At 49.1% G+C, this 16,715-nt stretch overlaps 1 protein-coding gene across 2 annotated transcripts in view; it reads right to left on the bottom strand.

Annotated features, from left to right (window-relative positions):
- ONECUT3 (one cut homeobox 3) overlaps positions 1 to 15,154 on the bottom strand; it is an 89,090-nt gene extending 73,936 nt beyond the window's left edge. The window contains exons 1-2 of one of the 2 annotated variants that reach the window (XM_034437718.2): positions 14,387 to 15,139; positions 14,053 to 14,344 (exon numbers count right to left, since the gene is read on the bottom strand). In XM_034437718.2, the coding sequence (XP_034293609.2) occupies positions 14,053 to 14,344; positions 14,387 to 15,139 (1,045 nt within the window). Of the gene's footprint in view, positions 1 to 14,052 lie in introns of both variants that reach the window. The other variant, XM_087893987.1, reaches the window with a different exon arrangement.
- Positions 15,155 to 16,715: the final 1,561 nt, after the last annotated feature.

Below are 16,715 nucleotides of genomic sequence, written 5' to 3'. Positions count from 1 at the left end.
ACGAAGGAAGGAAGGAAGGCAGTATATTTTGCCTCCGTTTTATTTCGTATTTATTCTTTGTTTGTTGAATATAACTTCAAAACATGTCAGGTTTCTTAAAACGCTATAGGGAGAAATTCCCTTTTAAGAGTCGAAAAACGTCGGCACACACATCTAGGAAACCCGTGCTTAATTCGCTGTTTTACAATATTTAAAAATGGCTTTGTTAATAATCAGTGATTGCCCGATTTGCTTTCGTTTCGCTTCAAGTCGTCCAATTTTCCAATCCTTCCGTCCCCAGTTAAAATTAGATACCTATAACGCCGCCAGGTAGGTAAGACCCAGACAAATTCAGAAACATTTTGTGAAAAGAGACAGGCGGGGAGGTGTGGGTGGGTGGGAAATACGGTTTTTAAGAAAAGTGGGCACTTTTCCTTTGGCTTCTTCATCCAAACGGCTTGCTGTAGAGAGGAGCTGTATAGGCGGCTCGGATTTTTCTCTTGGAAATTGGAAATCCGCTTCCTTTATTTGCGCCCAAGTCACCGTCTGGGAAAACGCAACCTCGGATATCAAAGGAGGAGCTGCTGCCGGTTTGCGGAGTTGAAAAGTGAGGGTGAAAATGTAAGGCCTGGAGGTCCGAATTGGCTTGCAAAGGATACCAACCAGTTTTTGCTTCCTGGTAAATCTGACCGAGTTACAAGGAAAGGATCTTCCCGGAAAGCGAGCTAAAAATCGCGGTCCTTTTCGTCTATTAAACCCCATCCTTCAAAAGTGCAAAATTCGAGGGGAAGGGGGCGGGAGATTCCTGTCCCTAACTCCCCCCAAATTATGGTATCACGGAGTTGCAATGTTTTCACCACGAATAAAACCTGGACTGGCAAACTTGCTTAATTTTCCTCCACTTGATTTTAATTGATGCGGATGAAATCAAATTTGGTGTTTGTTTTTTTACTCCCGAACTCCGATCGTTCGCTTCAAATCGTGATTCTTGGCCGAGAAAACGATGCCCTAAAGGAACTAGAGACTGCAAGGCGAAACTCTATTTATATCCAAATACAGAAATAATAACAGTATTCGGATTTGCTTGTCCCCAGGCCTGATACTTAAAAAAAGCAGGGTAGACGTAATCCTTTAAACCTACGCAGTTCCAAACCCCGCCCCCCCATTTTTTTTAATGCCTCGGAGTGGGTGAACCGTATATCTAATTCTCCCAATACGTAGGATCACGACTACTCAAGAATAAAAGCGGTCAGGCTGATTTCTTGAATCCACGCAGAAACTCGGGGGCTCCGGGTGTCCGTGGGTGGGCGCGAGAGTGTTCAAAATCCTTTTCTGTCGCCTCGAGAGTTCTTCAATGTCTCTTTGGATCACGAGCGGCTCCACTTTCCTCCTGGTTGTGGTGGGTCCCCTTCCCTCCCTCCCTCCCCCCTTTTCCTCTCCACCTTTTAAATTATTATTTATTTAGCAGCATCGGAAATAAAACAGGACGGTCAATTAGAGTGAACAACGGGGGTACTTAAAGAGCCAATTGTGGCGAGTGTTTAAATCTTTATTTACCAGAACCTTGTAAAAGGCTGGGGGACAATTTGCATGCTATTAACGGCTTTTCAATAGGGCATCGACTGGAACTAAAAGATGCCACTCGCCCGCCCTAATTAAACACCACCGGCATCGCTCCCGACACGGAGGCCCAGGGAAGACGCTGCCTTCGCCCCCCCCCCCCACCCCCCATAAATAATCCGCGCGAGACACCTGGAAGAAAAGGGAGGCAGGTCCGAAGATGCGCCGCCGGCCTAGCGCGCCCCGCCGCTCAAGTCTCCGCCGGTCCGGGCTCAGCTCGGCGCCCGCGGCTGATGGTGCCTCGTGGGCTCTCAGGAGAGCCACGCGCGTTTCTAAAGGAGGGAAGAGAGGAAAACAGGGGGCGAAGGAATGGTGGGTCCTTCCTTCCTTCCTTCCTTCCTTCCTTCCTTCCTTCCTTCCTTCCTTCCTTCCTTCCTTCCTTCCTTTCCTTCCTTCCTTCCTTCCTTCCTTCTTTCTTCCTTTCCTTCCTTTCCTTCCTTTCCTTCCTTTCCTTCCTTCCTTTTTTCTTTTCCTCTCTTTCTTTTTCATCTGTATATCCATTCTCTTCACCCTAACTTTTCCCCATCTTTTCTATTATCTCTTATTTCTTTTTCCGTAGCCGACCCTCTTTTCTTTTCTTTTCCCTCCCTCCCTCGTTTCCTTCTCTTTTCTTCTTTTCTTCCTCCCACCCTTTCTATCTTTCTCCTCTCCTCCCCTCCCTTCATCTTTTTCTTTTACCTTTCCTCCCTGATTCCTTCCTTCCTTTCTTCCCTCCTTCTCTTCCCTCCCTCCCTCCCCCGTTTCCTTCTCTTTTCTTCTTTTCTTCCTCACACCCTTTCTATCTTTCTCCTCTCCTCTCCTCTCCCTCCCTTCATCTTTTTCTTTTACCTTTTCTCCCTGATTCCTCCTTCCTTCCTTTCTTTTCTTCCCTCCTTCTTTTACCTCCCTCCCTCCCCCGTTTCCTTCTCTTTTCTTCTTTTCTCCCTCCCACCCTTTCTATCTTTCTCCTTTCCTTTCCTCTCCCTCCCTTCATCTTTTTCTTTTACCTTTCTTCCCTGATCTTTCTCTTTCTTTCTTTCTTTCTTTCTTTCTTTCTTTCTTTCTTTCTTCCTTCCTTCCTTCCTTCCTTCCTTCCTTCCTTCCTTCCTTCCCTCCCTCCCACCTTCCCCCTCCCACACGGAGCCTCCCAGCTAAATCAATGGCCATTTCTTTTCCCGCCGAGCCTCACCTCATTTCTAAAGAACCGCTTTTATATATATTGCCTCGCGTCAGATTGGCTCACTGACACTGCGGCCTACGAACTCCCAACTCCCGATTAGCCGGACGTGGTTAACAGCAAAGCATAGCGCTTGCTTGCTCTCTCCCACCACCTCTTCACCACAGCAGTTAAATAAATTCCGCTAGAATCGATGTGGATTGCTTCTACATAAATTACTTCAGGAAAGCCTGGCTGGTATATGTGTGTAAGTGCTGAAAGGTTTTTCTTTCCTCCTTCTTCTCTTTTTCTCCAATCTGTTCTTCTTGTCTTCCTATCGATCACTTTCTGCTTGGACATCTGTTCCTTTTTTAATATCTTCCACACACCAATTCTGATCTAGCCCTTTTATCCTTTTTTTTTTTTAAACGAGAATTCTACCAAATCTCTACTCTTAATAAAATAAGTAAAATTAAAACACGGTCCTCCAGTTGTCTAATCCACCACACTTCACAAAAGACAATCCTTCTAAAAATATTCCAAGAGATATTGGAATTATTCTAATATTCTAAAAATATTTGTGAGATTCACATACGGTTCATTCCCTTTAAATACACAAGCACATATACAGACACATATTTGCTTCTCTATGTAGTTATCAAAATAAATTATGTGGTATTTGCAGTATAAATATATAATTAACGTTTATTCATCTGTAGCATTTTTATACTTTCTCTCCCAAGATTCACAATAGACCAAGAAGATATGATCTACTATAAATTACGGATTTATTTCCATCTGTTATGGGTGATAGTAAATATAGTACTACGTAATAAAGATCAAACTAAGAATAAATGTAAAAATAATAAATTTATCAAATATAAATGTAGTTCCACCAAAACAAAAAAGCTTAAAGTCCATCCATCCATCTACCAAAAGGGACAGATTTTTAGCTACAATTTCTGTTCATATTTGTTACAGATATATTTCAGTAAATCTTGGGACTTATTTTTGAGTGGGTTTCTTTAAATATTGTCTGAAGCTTAAGTCTGACAATTACAGGATGGTCTCTAGATGACTTTATCTTGAATTCTTTGGTTTTTATGAGACAGGAATCATATAAAATGAGGGCAAATGATCAGGTAGGTTATTCGGATGTCATTACCCCTCCCATTTCTAGGAAATTTGTTATGTGAATGAATGGCAAGTATGGAAACCACTATTTTTTCAAATGTGGCAACTTTAAGATGTATGGACTTCAATTCCCAGAATTCCCCAGTCAGCAAGTTCACCAGGGAATTCTGGGAGTTGAAGTCCATATATCTTAAAGTTTGGAAAAACACTGATATAAACTCAAGGACTGCTATGCATTCTTGGATGCCTTGGTGTCAAAGGTATGCTTTGAAAATCTGCTGTAGACTTCCCTTGATGGGGTACTCAAAAAAAAAAAAAAAGTCAAGACAGAGACTACAATGGCACAATCCCCGCAATGATCACACTATTCTCACCACCATTTTGACTTTTTTGACCACACCTTGAAGTGTGGTCACTACCCCTGTCAGGAGGGAGAAATTGGTTTCACTTTGTTTGGACGGATGTCCTGGTGAGAATCCACTGGAATCAAAATGGATGGTTTTTTTCCTCCTTTCTCAAATCAGAGAAAGTGATACCAGAGAGATTCCTATGTGATATCATTTGGTTAGTGAATTAATCCATTTTGTGGATGGCACAATGGTCCAAATTGCCGACTGGGTAATGGTGTAAATGCATCCGCTAAACCAATTTTTCTCAACCTTGACAATTTGCAACATGTGAACTTCAACTCCCAGAATTCCCCAGCCAGCATGGCTGGTTGGGGAATTCTGGGAGTTGAAGTCCAGATGTCTTAAAGTTGGGTTGAGAAACACTGTGCTCGTCTTTCAACTAGTCTTATTTAAAACACAGTCGGCCTTTCTAACACTTGATAGAAACAAACACTGTGCTTTATACAACAGGCTATATACCTTGGTATAGCATGGATGGTCAGTTACATCTCATGGGTATCTATCATCCTAGCAATTTACATGAACCAAACCCTCACTCCAACTCAGGACAAGAACCACATATTCAATCAAACACAGCAATCAGATTTTGTGAAACTGGGTTTAGAATTCACCAGTGGCGTGAACCCAGATACCGGGTAGCAGGCATCCACAGAAGAGAGAGCGAGCCTTGTGAATCTCTTTGCAGATTCATCATCTGAAATTCCATCCAACCTGAATAAGAAACCCTTTATTCAGCCCACTCTTATGTGCATGGATGTAAGAGCATCATTCAGTCTGATGGCAGAAAAGGACAGCACAATAAATTAGCGCTGCATTGGAAGAGTTGCCTTGTTGTATCTCTGTGAGAGTACCAAAAATCGCCCCCCCCCCAGTTGGATGATTCCTAGGAAGAGAGTCCCATGGGCTGTAATTCAGGGGTGACAGGTTCTGGAGAACCGGTAGCGGAAATTTTGAGCAGTTCAGAGAACCGACAAATACCACCTCTGGCTGGCCCCAGAGTGGGGAGGGAATGGGGATTTTGCAGTATCCTTCCCCTGGAGTGGGGAGGGAATGGGGATTTTGCAGTATCCTTCCCCTGGAGTGGGGTGGGAATGGAGATTTTGCAGTATCCTTCCCCTGCCACGCCCACCAAGCCACGCCCATCAAGCCATGCCCACAGAACCGGTAGTAAAAAAAATTGGATTTCACCACTACTATGATTCTTATTATACATTTAACAACAAAATATTCCAGTTGACAAGCAGGAAACACACTGCCTTTGTACATCATCATGCACACCTCTCTATACACCATGGAACAGTGTTTCTCAGCCTTAGCAGGTCGGAAGATGGGTGGACTTCAACTCCCAGAATTCCCCAGCTAGTGAACTGGCTGAGGAATTCTGGGAGTTGAAGTCCACCCATCTTCGACCTATTAAGGTTAAGAAGCATTGCCTTAGAGAACGATATCACCGCAGCTCCTCTGTATGTGTGACTACATAGCAACCAATTTATGTGGCAGGCAACAGATTGCAGAAGGGAGAAAAAAAACAGGCGGTAGATTCACAGGAGTCTATGGGTCTCCTTTGCTAGCCGTAAGAAATTAATGCAACAATGATACAGAAACCTGGGAGGGCCCCTTTAGCCCCAGCCATCTTTCTATTGTTGCAGAAGAACAATAGAGCCCAACAAGAGATTAATATTACAAATCTCTTGGCTTGTACACTTTGAGCACCTTATTGCATGCTTCACAAACTTTCAATTGGCCTGGTGCACCAAGGTCAACAGTTATGGGCTTGAACAGGAAGTTTGGCCCCAGCATCATGCTTTCCCCCTGCATTAAAGACAGAGCCCTGAGATGGTGGGGTATGATCCAAGCCAGGCCCTGCAGTGAACTTGTCAAGGTGTTGGTCTAGAACAGGGAGATCCCCTCTCAACCACAAAAGTTCATTAGGGGAGTTTTGAACCAGTTTCTCATGCTCAGTCTGTTCCACCTCGCAAGGTTGTTGTGGGATCAATGAGAAAAAGGGTGTCATGTAGATCTCTCTCTCTCCCTGTGTACATCTCTTCCTCTCCCTCTTCCTCCCCCCTCTCTCTCATGAGAGAGTGTCTATTTGTCTATCTATCTATCTATCTATCTATCTATCTATCTATCTATCATCTGTCTGTTATCATCTATGTATCTATGTATCATCTACCTATTGTCTGCCTGCCTGCCTGCCTGCCTGCCTGCCTGCCTGCCTGCCTGCCTGCCTATCTATCTATCTATCTATCTATCTATCTATCTATCTATCTATCCATCTATCTATTAACTGTCTGTCTGTCTATCATCTATGTATCTATGTATCATCTATCAATTGTCTGCCTGCCTGCCTGCCTGCCTGCCTGCCTGCCTATCTATCTATCTATCTATCTATCTATCTATCTATCTATCTATCTATCTATCATCTATCTATTAAATTTATAGAACAGCCTAACTGTTCTATAAATTTCTGGCAGCAAACAGCCACAGATAAAATAGCCAATATAAAACTGATGAAAATTTTAAAAGTCACAGTAATAAATAGCATAAAAACTAAAATAAAAAATAAAAAATTACTAAGCCTGGGTAAAGGGAGGATAATAGTGGCTCCTTCAGCAATGGAGGGTCAATCTTGGATAATAGGGAGGGGGAATTCAGTGCCACCAATTGGCGATTGGGATGTGGGGGGGGCGGCTCAGATTGGCTCGGGGTGGGGGGGGGGAGCTGAGAGACCAAATTCCTAACTCATATCCTCCCATTTTCAAGAACCCCATTTCCCTGTGGACTATGGGAAGCCTTGGAAAATTCAGAGGCTCTCCCATAACAAGAAAAGCTGCGGGGGTCCAGATGCGGGGTGGCTTATCCAGTAACTCATTCCATAATGCAAATCTTCAGATCTGTACGCAGAATGTTTAAGAGTGCTGAGAATTCTTGTGCATTCTTTTTCCAGTCATTATTTTTTATCCAGTGAATTATTGCTTATCTTGAAGGGCCCTTAACAGATTATGTGCCAGTTCTATGCTTCATGTTAGGCACAGCGTAATATCAGCTTTCCATTTATATTCATTACCTTGACTGATCTGTCTTTCTAAATTGTACACAAGACCTGGGAATAAGTAACGGATGTCACTATTGGCTTTATTTAGTTCTCTTTTACCACCTGAGCATGACAAGAGCCCTATTGAAAGGTAATTGATCCGCTCCAAATGATATTTTTGAGGATGAAAGGGAGGAAACTACTGAAAAGGTTACAGGCTGGAAGCTTCAAAGTAAATCCCGCTGAATTCAGGGCAGCCGTATTATTTAAGGAAGACTGCTTTGAACCAATGAGGGTTCTCGATTTATTTAAAGCCGGGACTATTCAGCTCTTTTTCTTAACAGTGGGCAGGATTGGACCAGCATCGGGGAATGGGTCCAATCCTTCAAATTTAAGCATGCAAATCATTTCCCCCATAAAATCTGAGATTCTGAATGGGTTGGAAACGATCTCATCTCGCTGACTTTTAAATCTGAATTCTCTGTGTGTGTGTCTGTCTCCCGCTCGTATTTCTTTTAGAAAATCGCAAATATCTCAGTGGTATTTTCTTTTACATCCACCTTACCATCTGCAGCCAAAAACTGTTCTTGCTCTCTGTATGTATTTGGTTATTATAACCTATGATTTTCTGATCGTTCAGTTATCAAGCTTTGGCTTTATACGTTTCTTACACAAGATGGATGTCATCCTATAGATAAGCTCCCTGGCTGGAAGGAATTAAATAAAGTCCGATTTCAGGATTGACTTTCCTTGGAATCGCCCTGCTTTTGATGTCTTAACGGTTTCTATTTTTACAACATTTGAACATGCCCCTCTTCGGGCGACAATGCCTGGGTGATAACCCTGCAATAAATAAACATTATTTCAAGTCCTCATCTTTTACCCACCCCACCCCCTTCTTATTTTTCCTCCACCGTCTACCATCAAGCTAGCTGCACCTCAAAAACGAAAGGAAAATCCTCCCGGTTCTCAGAAAACTTACAAACCGAATTTGCAGGAAGAAAGTAGGAGAGCAAAATGAAAGGGAAGATGAGGGGATGAGGTAGAGGCGGATTTAAAAAAAAAAATAAAAAAAGAGTTTGCACGCCTCTTTGTCTGCATTTGCTGGGTTCTAAGAGAGCGAAGATAAAGCGATGCTTATACCTTGATATAAGCCACCAGAGAAGGAAAGAGACGGTGGATGGAGCCCTTGATAGGAGAAGACAAAGGCAGGAGAGGCAGGAGGGAGAAGGTGGGGATGGAGTTAATCGGCCATGTTATCGATGGGGGGGGGGGGCTTGAGTGAGGGGAAAGGAGGAAGAACGAAAATGCTGTTCACAAACCAGATAAGAAGGTGCCAAGTCCTTGCAGGCTGGGAGGGAAATGGCAGTTGTACTCTGACTCCAACCCTTCTGGACACCAGGTTGGGGAAAGTGGCCTGAGAAATGGGCCACAGGTAAAGACCCCCCTCCTCAACTTCTTCATTTATCCTAGAGGAAATTTCTTTCGTGGAGAAAGAATTCTTGACTGGCATTTTGGATCAAGCCCTTGTCGCTGTGAGCCTGGTAGTTTTCCTGCAGAAATTCTTTGACAATTGTTCATACTTTGTTAAGACCATAGATGACCCCCGTTAGTCTGCCTTCCGACATCAGCTTGCTTAACCCGGGATTTACTCGTTTCCCAGATTCACACATTACATGGATCCATGTGTTAGCCCAAGAGGCTGGGTTTGCTCAAATGGAAAAGCTGCTTTCACCTGCCCCCAAATCCAAATCCAAATCCATTCTTATAACTTAAGAAGTTATAAGAATGCAGACACTGGGTTGGTGCCTGATTAGCCACACAACTCATGTGTGAGGGTGTGTAATAACAATAGTGTGATGATGTTGTGTCACAGTTACAGTACTCTCAGGTGTATATTTTGGAGTGCTTGTGTTTAAAACAGGGCATTTATGAGCAGTGGGGAGAAAATGTGTTTTTCCTTACAGTAGAAGAAGATAATGATTATATGTGCTACCTTGAGTATACAAAAGAAGGAAGGAAGGAAGGAAGGAAGGAAGGAAGGAAGGAAGGAAGGGGAAGGAAGGAAGGAAGGGGAGGAGGAGGAGGAAGAGAATAAGGACAAAAGTAAAAAATAAACTACGGAACTCACTGCCACAAGAAAATGTGACAGTGATAGCTGGGAATGTTGAAGGCCAAGGCATGAGAAACTGGGGGCAAGGAGAGAGAACTATTGCCAGCCAAGAGGAGATAAAAGGTTCCTAATAATGGTATTAAAATATTGTTTTTCTCCCATTGATAGGTAAGATGGTAATTCAATTATAAAGCCAACACTGAATTTTATGGCTTAAAGACTGAGAGTCAAGGAGAAGAGCTCCCTGATTCCCCAAAATGAGCCCAGATGAGATTTCCCTCGATGAAATCACACAGAAGGGGCTCTTCTATCAGCTCCTGGGTGGAATTGGTTTCCTCTTCCATGTTGCTGTTGTTTCCTTTTAGCCAATTTTGACTTTCCTGCCATGTGTGTATACATACATGTCTAGATAGATAGATAGATAGATAGATAGATAGATAGATAGATAGATAGATGTATACATATATATATATATATATATGTTTTTGTAGATTTTCACGGGTAGAGGTATGCAAGTTTTGGTATATTCGGGTCTTTTCCCGTGTAAAATTGATAGTATCTTGGCGACATTTCGACGAGGTTTCTCGCACAAGCACGAAGCCGAAGACACCAGCCTGAAGATGACGAGTGGGACCTCGTCGAAACGTGGCCAGGATACTATCAATCTTACAGGGGAAAAGACCCAAATACACCAAAACTTGCATATAGAGAGAGGGGGGGAGGGGGAGGGAGGGAGGGAGGGAGGGAGGGAGGGAGAAAGAAAAGGAGAATGAATTGATCTGCATTGCCATTGATAAAATCTGGAGTGTCTGCATGCTGTGGTCAAACAAGTCAAGATGGTGGCCACCACAGGTGTGGTCAATGCTCATTAGCCCACAACTTGCAGAGACCTGCAGGAAGGAGCATGAAGGATGAAGCTTATCTACCTGGAGGGAGAGGAAAGGGAGAATGATGGGGGATGGGGTGGGGAGGGAGGCAGGGAAAGAAGAGGTCAGAGGTGGCCTTTGGACTGCAGGGCTGTGTGTGTGGTTAGGCCTGGTGTGTTTGTGGGTAGCAAAATTGGTCAGGTTTTTCCCGTTTTTTTGCAGGGGGGCAACAAAGGAAGGAGGGGGTGAAGGAAGGAAGGAAGGAAGGAAGGAAGGAAGGAAGGAAGGAAGGAAAAAAACAGGAAAAAAAAGAAAAGAGGGTTGGTTGGGGGGGGGAAAGAAATAATAGAAAAGATGGGGGAAAGGTTATGAAAGTGTGAAGAGAATGGATATACAGATAAAAAAGAGAGAGGAAAAGAGAAGACGGAGAAGAAGAAGGAAGGAAGGAAGGAATCAAGGATTGTAGGAAAGAAAGAGATAAGCCATCCTCCCCCTGCTCAAAATCCCCCCTGCCCCCCAAAACAGCAACTAAAACAGGGGGGAGGATCGCTGCATTGGAGGAGGGAGGGGAGGTTCTGTCAAGAAAGAGGAAGGGACTGGATCCCCAGAGAGCCCCCACTTTTGAACTCTAGGCTCCCAAATGACAACGGAGGGTGGGGGGTGGGGGGTGGGGAAGCGTATTTCCTGCTCCCGTTCCCCAAGAATTCCGTCTCATCCTCGGAATCGATCTGGCAACAGATTCAAAGAGGGGACAAAAGGAGGGCTAGCTACTCGCTCTCCCGACCAGACCGGAATCAAGGCGACCCTGCTCCTCTACCCAGGAGCCAAAGTGGCCCTATGGCTTTAGAAAGCCCGGGGTAGGTGGGAGAGCAGAACAGTCTGCCCATCAGGATGAGGTATGATAAGGCAGTGGAGCCCACCCCCACCCCCCATGTTCAGGGGCAGTATACCTTAGGTGTGAACAAACAATAGGCCTATCCAGCCACTTTCCGACGACCTGATCATTGTTAGAGAGGAGGGAGCAAAAGTAATCAATTGGGTTTGCGATTCAGAATCCCTTAAAGCAGGGGTCTCCAACCTTGGCAATTTTAAGCCTGGCGGACTTCAACTCCCAGAATTCCCCAGCCAGGGAATTCTGGGAGTTGAAGTCCGCCAGGCTTAAAGTTGCCAAGGTTGGAGACCCCTGCTTTAAAGGATCTCCTATTTATTTATTTTTTCCAATTCCTGCCTAAAGTAGAGAGAGCAAGATTGGCCGAAGGCAAGATTGGAGTCTGGGCCAAGGCAGAGAAAAGGCGAGAAATTTCAGACCCGGAGATGCCCGGAGAAGATCATCCGTTGTCTAGCACTGGTGGTGTCACCTTGTTTAGGGAAATGAAAGGTCCGCAAGAAAAGAACCAAGCGCAGAGAGCCCCGAGGACCCCTCCCCACCCCCCACCCCAATCCAGGTATTCCCTTTCATTCCTTCTCTCTCCCACACCCACCTTTCACACCTAATAATAGTGGAATGTGGATTTTTTTTTAAAAAATAAAGCTACTAATAGCAATAGCACTTCGACTTCTATACCGCTTCGTAGTGCTTTTGCAGCCCTCTCTACGCGGTTTACAGAGTCAGCCTCTTCCCCCCAACAAACCACCTCTCTCTCTCTCCCTCCCTCCCTCTCTGTCTCTCTCTGTCTCTCTTTCTCTCTTAAAAATGCGTAGAGGTCCCAATTAATAACCAAAGCATCACCACACAAAATATTATTACTATAAATGAAGGGATGCCCATCTTCTCTTTCATCCAGAGATATTTTTTTTAAAAAAAATTACTAGAAATTAACTCTGGCCTGCCTGCCTGCCTGCCTGCCTTCCTTCCTCCCTTCCTTCCTTCCTTTTTCTTTTCTTCCTTCCTTCCTTCCTCCCTCCTTCCTTCCTTCCTTTTTCTTTCTTTCCTCCCTCCCTCCCTCCCTTATTTCCTTCCTTCCTTCCTTCCTTCCTTCCTTTTTCCTTCCTTCCTTCTTTCTCTTTCTTTCTTTCTTTCTTTCTTCCTCCCTCCCTCCCTCCCTCCTTTATTTCCTTCCTTCCTTCCTCCCTTCATTTTTCTTTCCTTCCTTCCTCCCTCCCTCCCTTATTTCCTTCCTTCCTTTCTTTTTCATTCCTTCCTTCTTTCTCTTCCTTCCTTCCTTCCTTCCTTCCTTTCCTTTCCTTTCCTTTCCCAAATAAGTGGGCGTGGGAATCGGTTGTACACAGGGCACTCTGATTCCCCTTTTGGCAAAGGCGGATGTCTAAAGAGGTGTTCAGGGTGCGCACACATACACACACACACCCGCTCACCCTGAAGGAAACGAACGCTAAACCCAGCAGCACCTGAAATAAGTTTTAAAAAGTAGCCGAGATCAGCCGAGATCCTGCCGCTTACTTGGCGAGCGAAGCTGCTGTGTGAAAGAGCCGCGCCACAAACCTGTAAGGACTGATACACACACACACACACACACACACACACCAAGGAAGTCTTTCTAGAGCAACCTATTGGGGTAATTACAAGCGCGCGCGCACACGCACCATGCACAAAACACACACATACACACCTCACACACGCACGCACGCACACACACACACACAGTTGGTAGATCCCGCGCTAAATCTTAAAAGCCGGTTTCACCCAAACACAACAAACTGCAGCTGCCGCGGCAAGAGCGCGCGGTGTCCGAACAAAGAAACCGGGCTCGAAGTGGCTTCCTAGTTCGCACAACCTGCTAAGTCTAAGACAATGGCCGGGTTCCCACGAGACCTGGAACCGTCGGGCGATCCAGCCACGTTCGAGCCTCCCTCGGAGGGTATTTTGTGGAACTCAAGCTAGAGAGGGGGAAAAAAGAAGAATCTCGAATGGAGGGAAGGATGCGTGGATGGAAAACACAGGCAGAACCTTCCGTTCAAAGACGATCTCTTCGCCTGGCAGGGGGTTTTAGTAGGGACGCCTCCACGTATTGTTAGGCGCGTCTGTGCCTACACCCGTAGGGCATATTATGCGTATATTTATGCCCAATAATGTACAGCCGTTTTTTCCCTAACCTGGCTCATTCTAGGCGGGTTGCTTTTCAACTCCCGCCATCCCAAGGCAGAACGGAACGGGTTCCAAATACGCAGGGCAAGCTAATCTTTAAACCGCTCGCGTTTTAAAATAGCGGGAGATTTTTGGGTGGGTGGGTAGGTGGGTGGGCGAGTGGAATGGACACGCATATCTGCTGACCAGTCCGTGGACGAACCAATTTGGCTCAGCTGGGCAGCGCCTGACACTTGCGAGGTCAGATGCTTCTCCGCGGCATCTTCGCCAGGCGAGGAACGCCGAGCGCTTCGGGAGACCCCCGGATGGAAAGAGGAAAAGAACGAAGGGACGTGCGGTGGAAAGAAAGATTTTGATGGAACTCCGGCAAAAAATAAAAATCGATCCCGATGCGCGGTGTGAGCCCCGTGGGTCGGTATACTGTACACACACACACACACACACACACACACATACAGAAACATACGCCTTGGAGAGGCTGAAGCGCGAAAACAAAGGCTTCGCAGGCTGAAATGTCCTGGGCACCTGGGCTACCTCGCCTCCCCGGTTCCTGACCCGCAAAGCAACGCGCCCCGCCGCCTTCCCTTCCTCCGCTCCTTCCCCCCTCGCAGCTGCCGCCTTGCCCCGCTCCTCGCTTCCTGCGTCCCCGCCTGCCAAACCGGCTGAGCCCGCCCTCGCGCGCCTCCGTTCCCCGCCGCCTTACCGGCCCCCTTACCGGCCAGCCTGAGGGCAGACATGCGCTGGAACTCGGGCTCCTGCAGCCATTTCCACATCCTGCGGAAGGTCTCCCGGCCGGACTTGAGTTTACTCCAGGGCTTGGGGTTCCGCAGCAGGTCGGAGAGGGTGCCCTGCGAGCGGCACAAGATCCGCTGGGCGAAGATGGCCTGCGGGATGCTGTAGCGCTTCAGCTCGGCCGTGATGCGCTGCGCCACCTCCTTGGTGTTGATCTCCTCCACCTGGCCGGCCCCGCCGCCGCCCCCGCCGCCCGCCGAGCCCGAAGCCGAGCCCTGCCGCTCCCGCTCGGCCAGCAGCGAGCCGTTGGCCTGGGCGTGCGGGTGGGCGTGCGGGTGGAGGCCGTTGAGGGCGGGCATCATGCCGGCGCCCGGCGCGCCCAGCCCCCGGGCCAGGTGCTCCTCGCTGCGGGAGAGCAGGTGCGGCTCGAAGCCGTTGGGGGAGAGCAGCTTGTCTCCGGCCAGGTGGCCGCCGGGCCCGTAGGGAGCCAGGGACTGCTGCCCGTTGTGGAGGCCGCCCAGCCCGTTGGCCAGCGGGGAGAGGGGCTGCCCCATGGCCGGCATGTCTTTGGGGTAGTGGCCGTAGAGGTTGCCCATGGAGGCGGCCAGGCTGCGCTCCTCGCGCATGAGGGCGAAGCTGCCGCTGACGTTGCCGGCCAGGCGCTGGTGCGGCGGGTGGTGGTGGTGGTGGTGGTGGTGGTGGTGGTGGTGCGGGTGGGGAAACTTCTCCGAGACGGTGGAGATGGGCGGCAGGTGCTGCAGCGGCGTCAGCGTGGTGTAAGTGCTCATGCCCGACGGGGACTCGCAGGCCATGCTCATGGCCGGGTGCAGCGGGCCGCCCAGGCTGTGCTCGGCCCGGTAGTCGCCCGCCCCGTCCAGGATGGAAGCCATGCTGGAGACCATGGCCGGCCGGCCGTGCGAGGAGACCAAGTTGCGGTGGGTGGACGGCGGCGGCGGCGGCGGGGGAGGCGGCGGCGGGGGAGGCGGCGGCTGCCTGGCGTGCGCCCCGGCGGGGCTCAAGAGCTCCCCGGCTTGGTGGAGGTTGCCCAGTCCGTCGAGGTTCAGCTCCATGGCTCGCTCGGTCTCCCCCTGCCAGCCGATGCCCCCCCCGCCTCCTCCACCCCTCCCGCCCGCCCCCTCCGGATCTCCGCCTCCTCCTGCCCCGCCGCCTTAAGCCAGCTGGCCAGCCATCTCAAGGGAGCGCCATCCGCGGGGCCCGACGCCCGCAGCCTCGGCGGCCAGAGCCACAGCAGCGACAGCGGGAGCAGCGGCGGCGGCGGCGGCGACAGCTGGACACGCGAGCGGCGGCGGCGGCTGCTCCCCTCCTGCCTCTCGCTTCGCCCTCCTGCTCGCCTCCGCCTCCTCCAACGTTCGCCGGGGCTGCGAATCGCCGCGCTGCCTCTCAGCTCTGCCTCCCTCTCGCCTTGACGTCACGGCTCTCGGCACCGGGCTGTCCTCCTCACGGACGCGCGCCCGCGCCCACGGACGCGCGCCCCCGAAGCCACAGGCCCGCGCCCGCGCGCCTCGGACCCTCCGCTGCCGCCTCCGCTTGGAGAGGACCGAGCGCCCACCTGCCAACCTCGCCCGCCCGGGCTCCCTCTTCGGCTCCGGTGCCCCAGCAGCGGCCGGGCTCTCTGCCTCCACCTCGCGCGAGAAAAATGGGAAAGTTGAAGGCAGCGCCCGGGGGGCGAAGGAGGCGGAGATGGAGAGACAAGAGGCGGCGGGGGCTCGGGGAAGGCGGCTGGAGAAGAAAAAAATCAATTCTGGCTGCTGGAAGGTTGAGCCAAGCGCAGACTCGACGCCAGCCGTCCCCAACCTGGGGCCCTCCGGGGCGGGCTTGAGCTACGTCGCCCGCTACTGGTTGGGAACGGGAGGCTGAGCCACCCGGAGTTGGCGGGCTGGAAGTGTTGGGCAAGAGCTGAGATTTATTGGTGGGAAGTGAGTGTGGAGAGGGAAGGGAGGGAGGGAGGGAGGGTTAGAGAGGGAGGGAGGAATGAAGGAAGGAAGGAAATAAGGGAGGGAGGGAGGGAGGAAGGATGGATGGATGGATGGATGAATGGAAAGATGATCGATTGGTCTCTGGAGAAAGAAGAGGGAAAGAGATTGGGAAGGAAGGAAGGAAGGAAGGAGGAAGGAAGGAAGGGAGGAAGGAAGGAAGGAAGGAAGGAAGGAGGAAGGAAGGAAGGGAGGGAGGGAGGAAGGGAGGAAGGATGAATGGAAAGATGATCGATTGGTCTCTGGAGAAAGAAGAGGGAAAGAGATTGGGAAGGAAGGAAGGAAGGAAGGGAGGGAGGGAGGGAGGGAGGGAGGGAGGGAGGGAGGAAGGAAGGAAGGAAGGAAGGAAGGAAGGAAGGAAGGAAGGAAGGAAGGAAGGAAGGCAAATAGAGAAAGCCAGAAGTAGGAAGGCTGCCTTGGGACAGGTTGGCGGAGGTGGGAGGACGGCGCTCAGTTCTTTGCCTGCCGGCCCCTCCGCCCCGGACTGTATCAGCAAGCCATACATCACGGCACTCCATCGCGCCTAATCTCCCGGTCCATCTATCACGGGCGTTTCTGCTTTATTGCTCCATCCATCCAGGCCGGGGAGCGCGCCTGAGGTCCACACAGCAACCCAGCAGCCGCCAGTGCGCTCCCCGTTCCCCCCCCCCCC

The sequence above is a fragment of the Pantherophis guttatus genome, chromosome 1 (genome assembly GCF_059756535.1).
Source record: "Pantherophis guttatus breed Tessera chromosome 1, ASM5975653v1, whole genome shotgun sequence".
Taxonomy (NCBI): domain Eukaryota; kingdom Metazoa; phylum Chordata; class Lepidosauria; order Squamata; family Colubridae; genus Pantherophis; species Pantherophis guttatus.
This window is presented reverse-complemented; position numbering and strand designations above follow the sequence as displayed.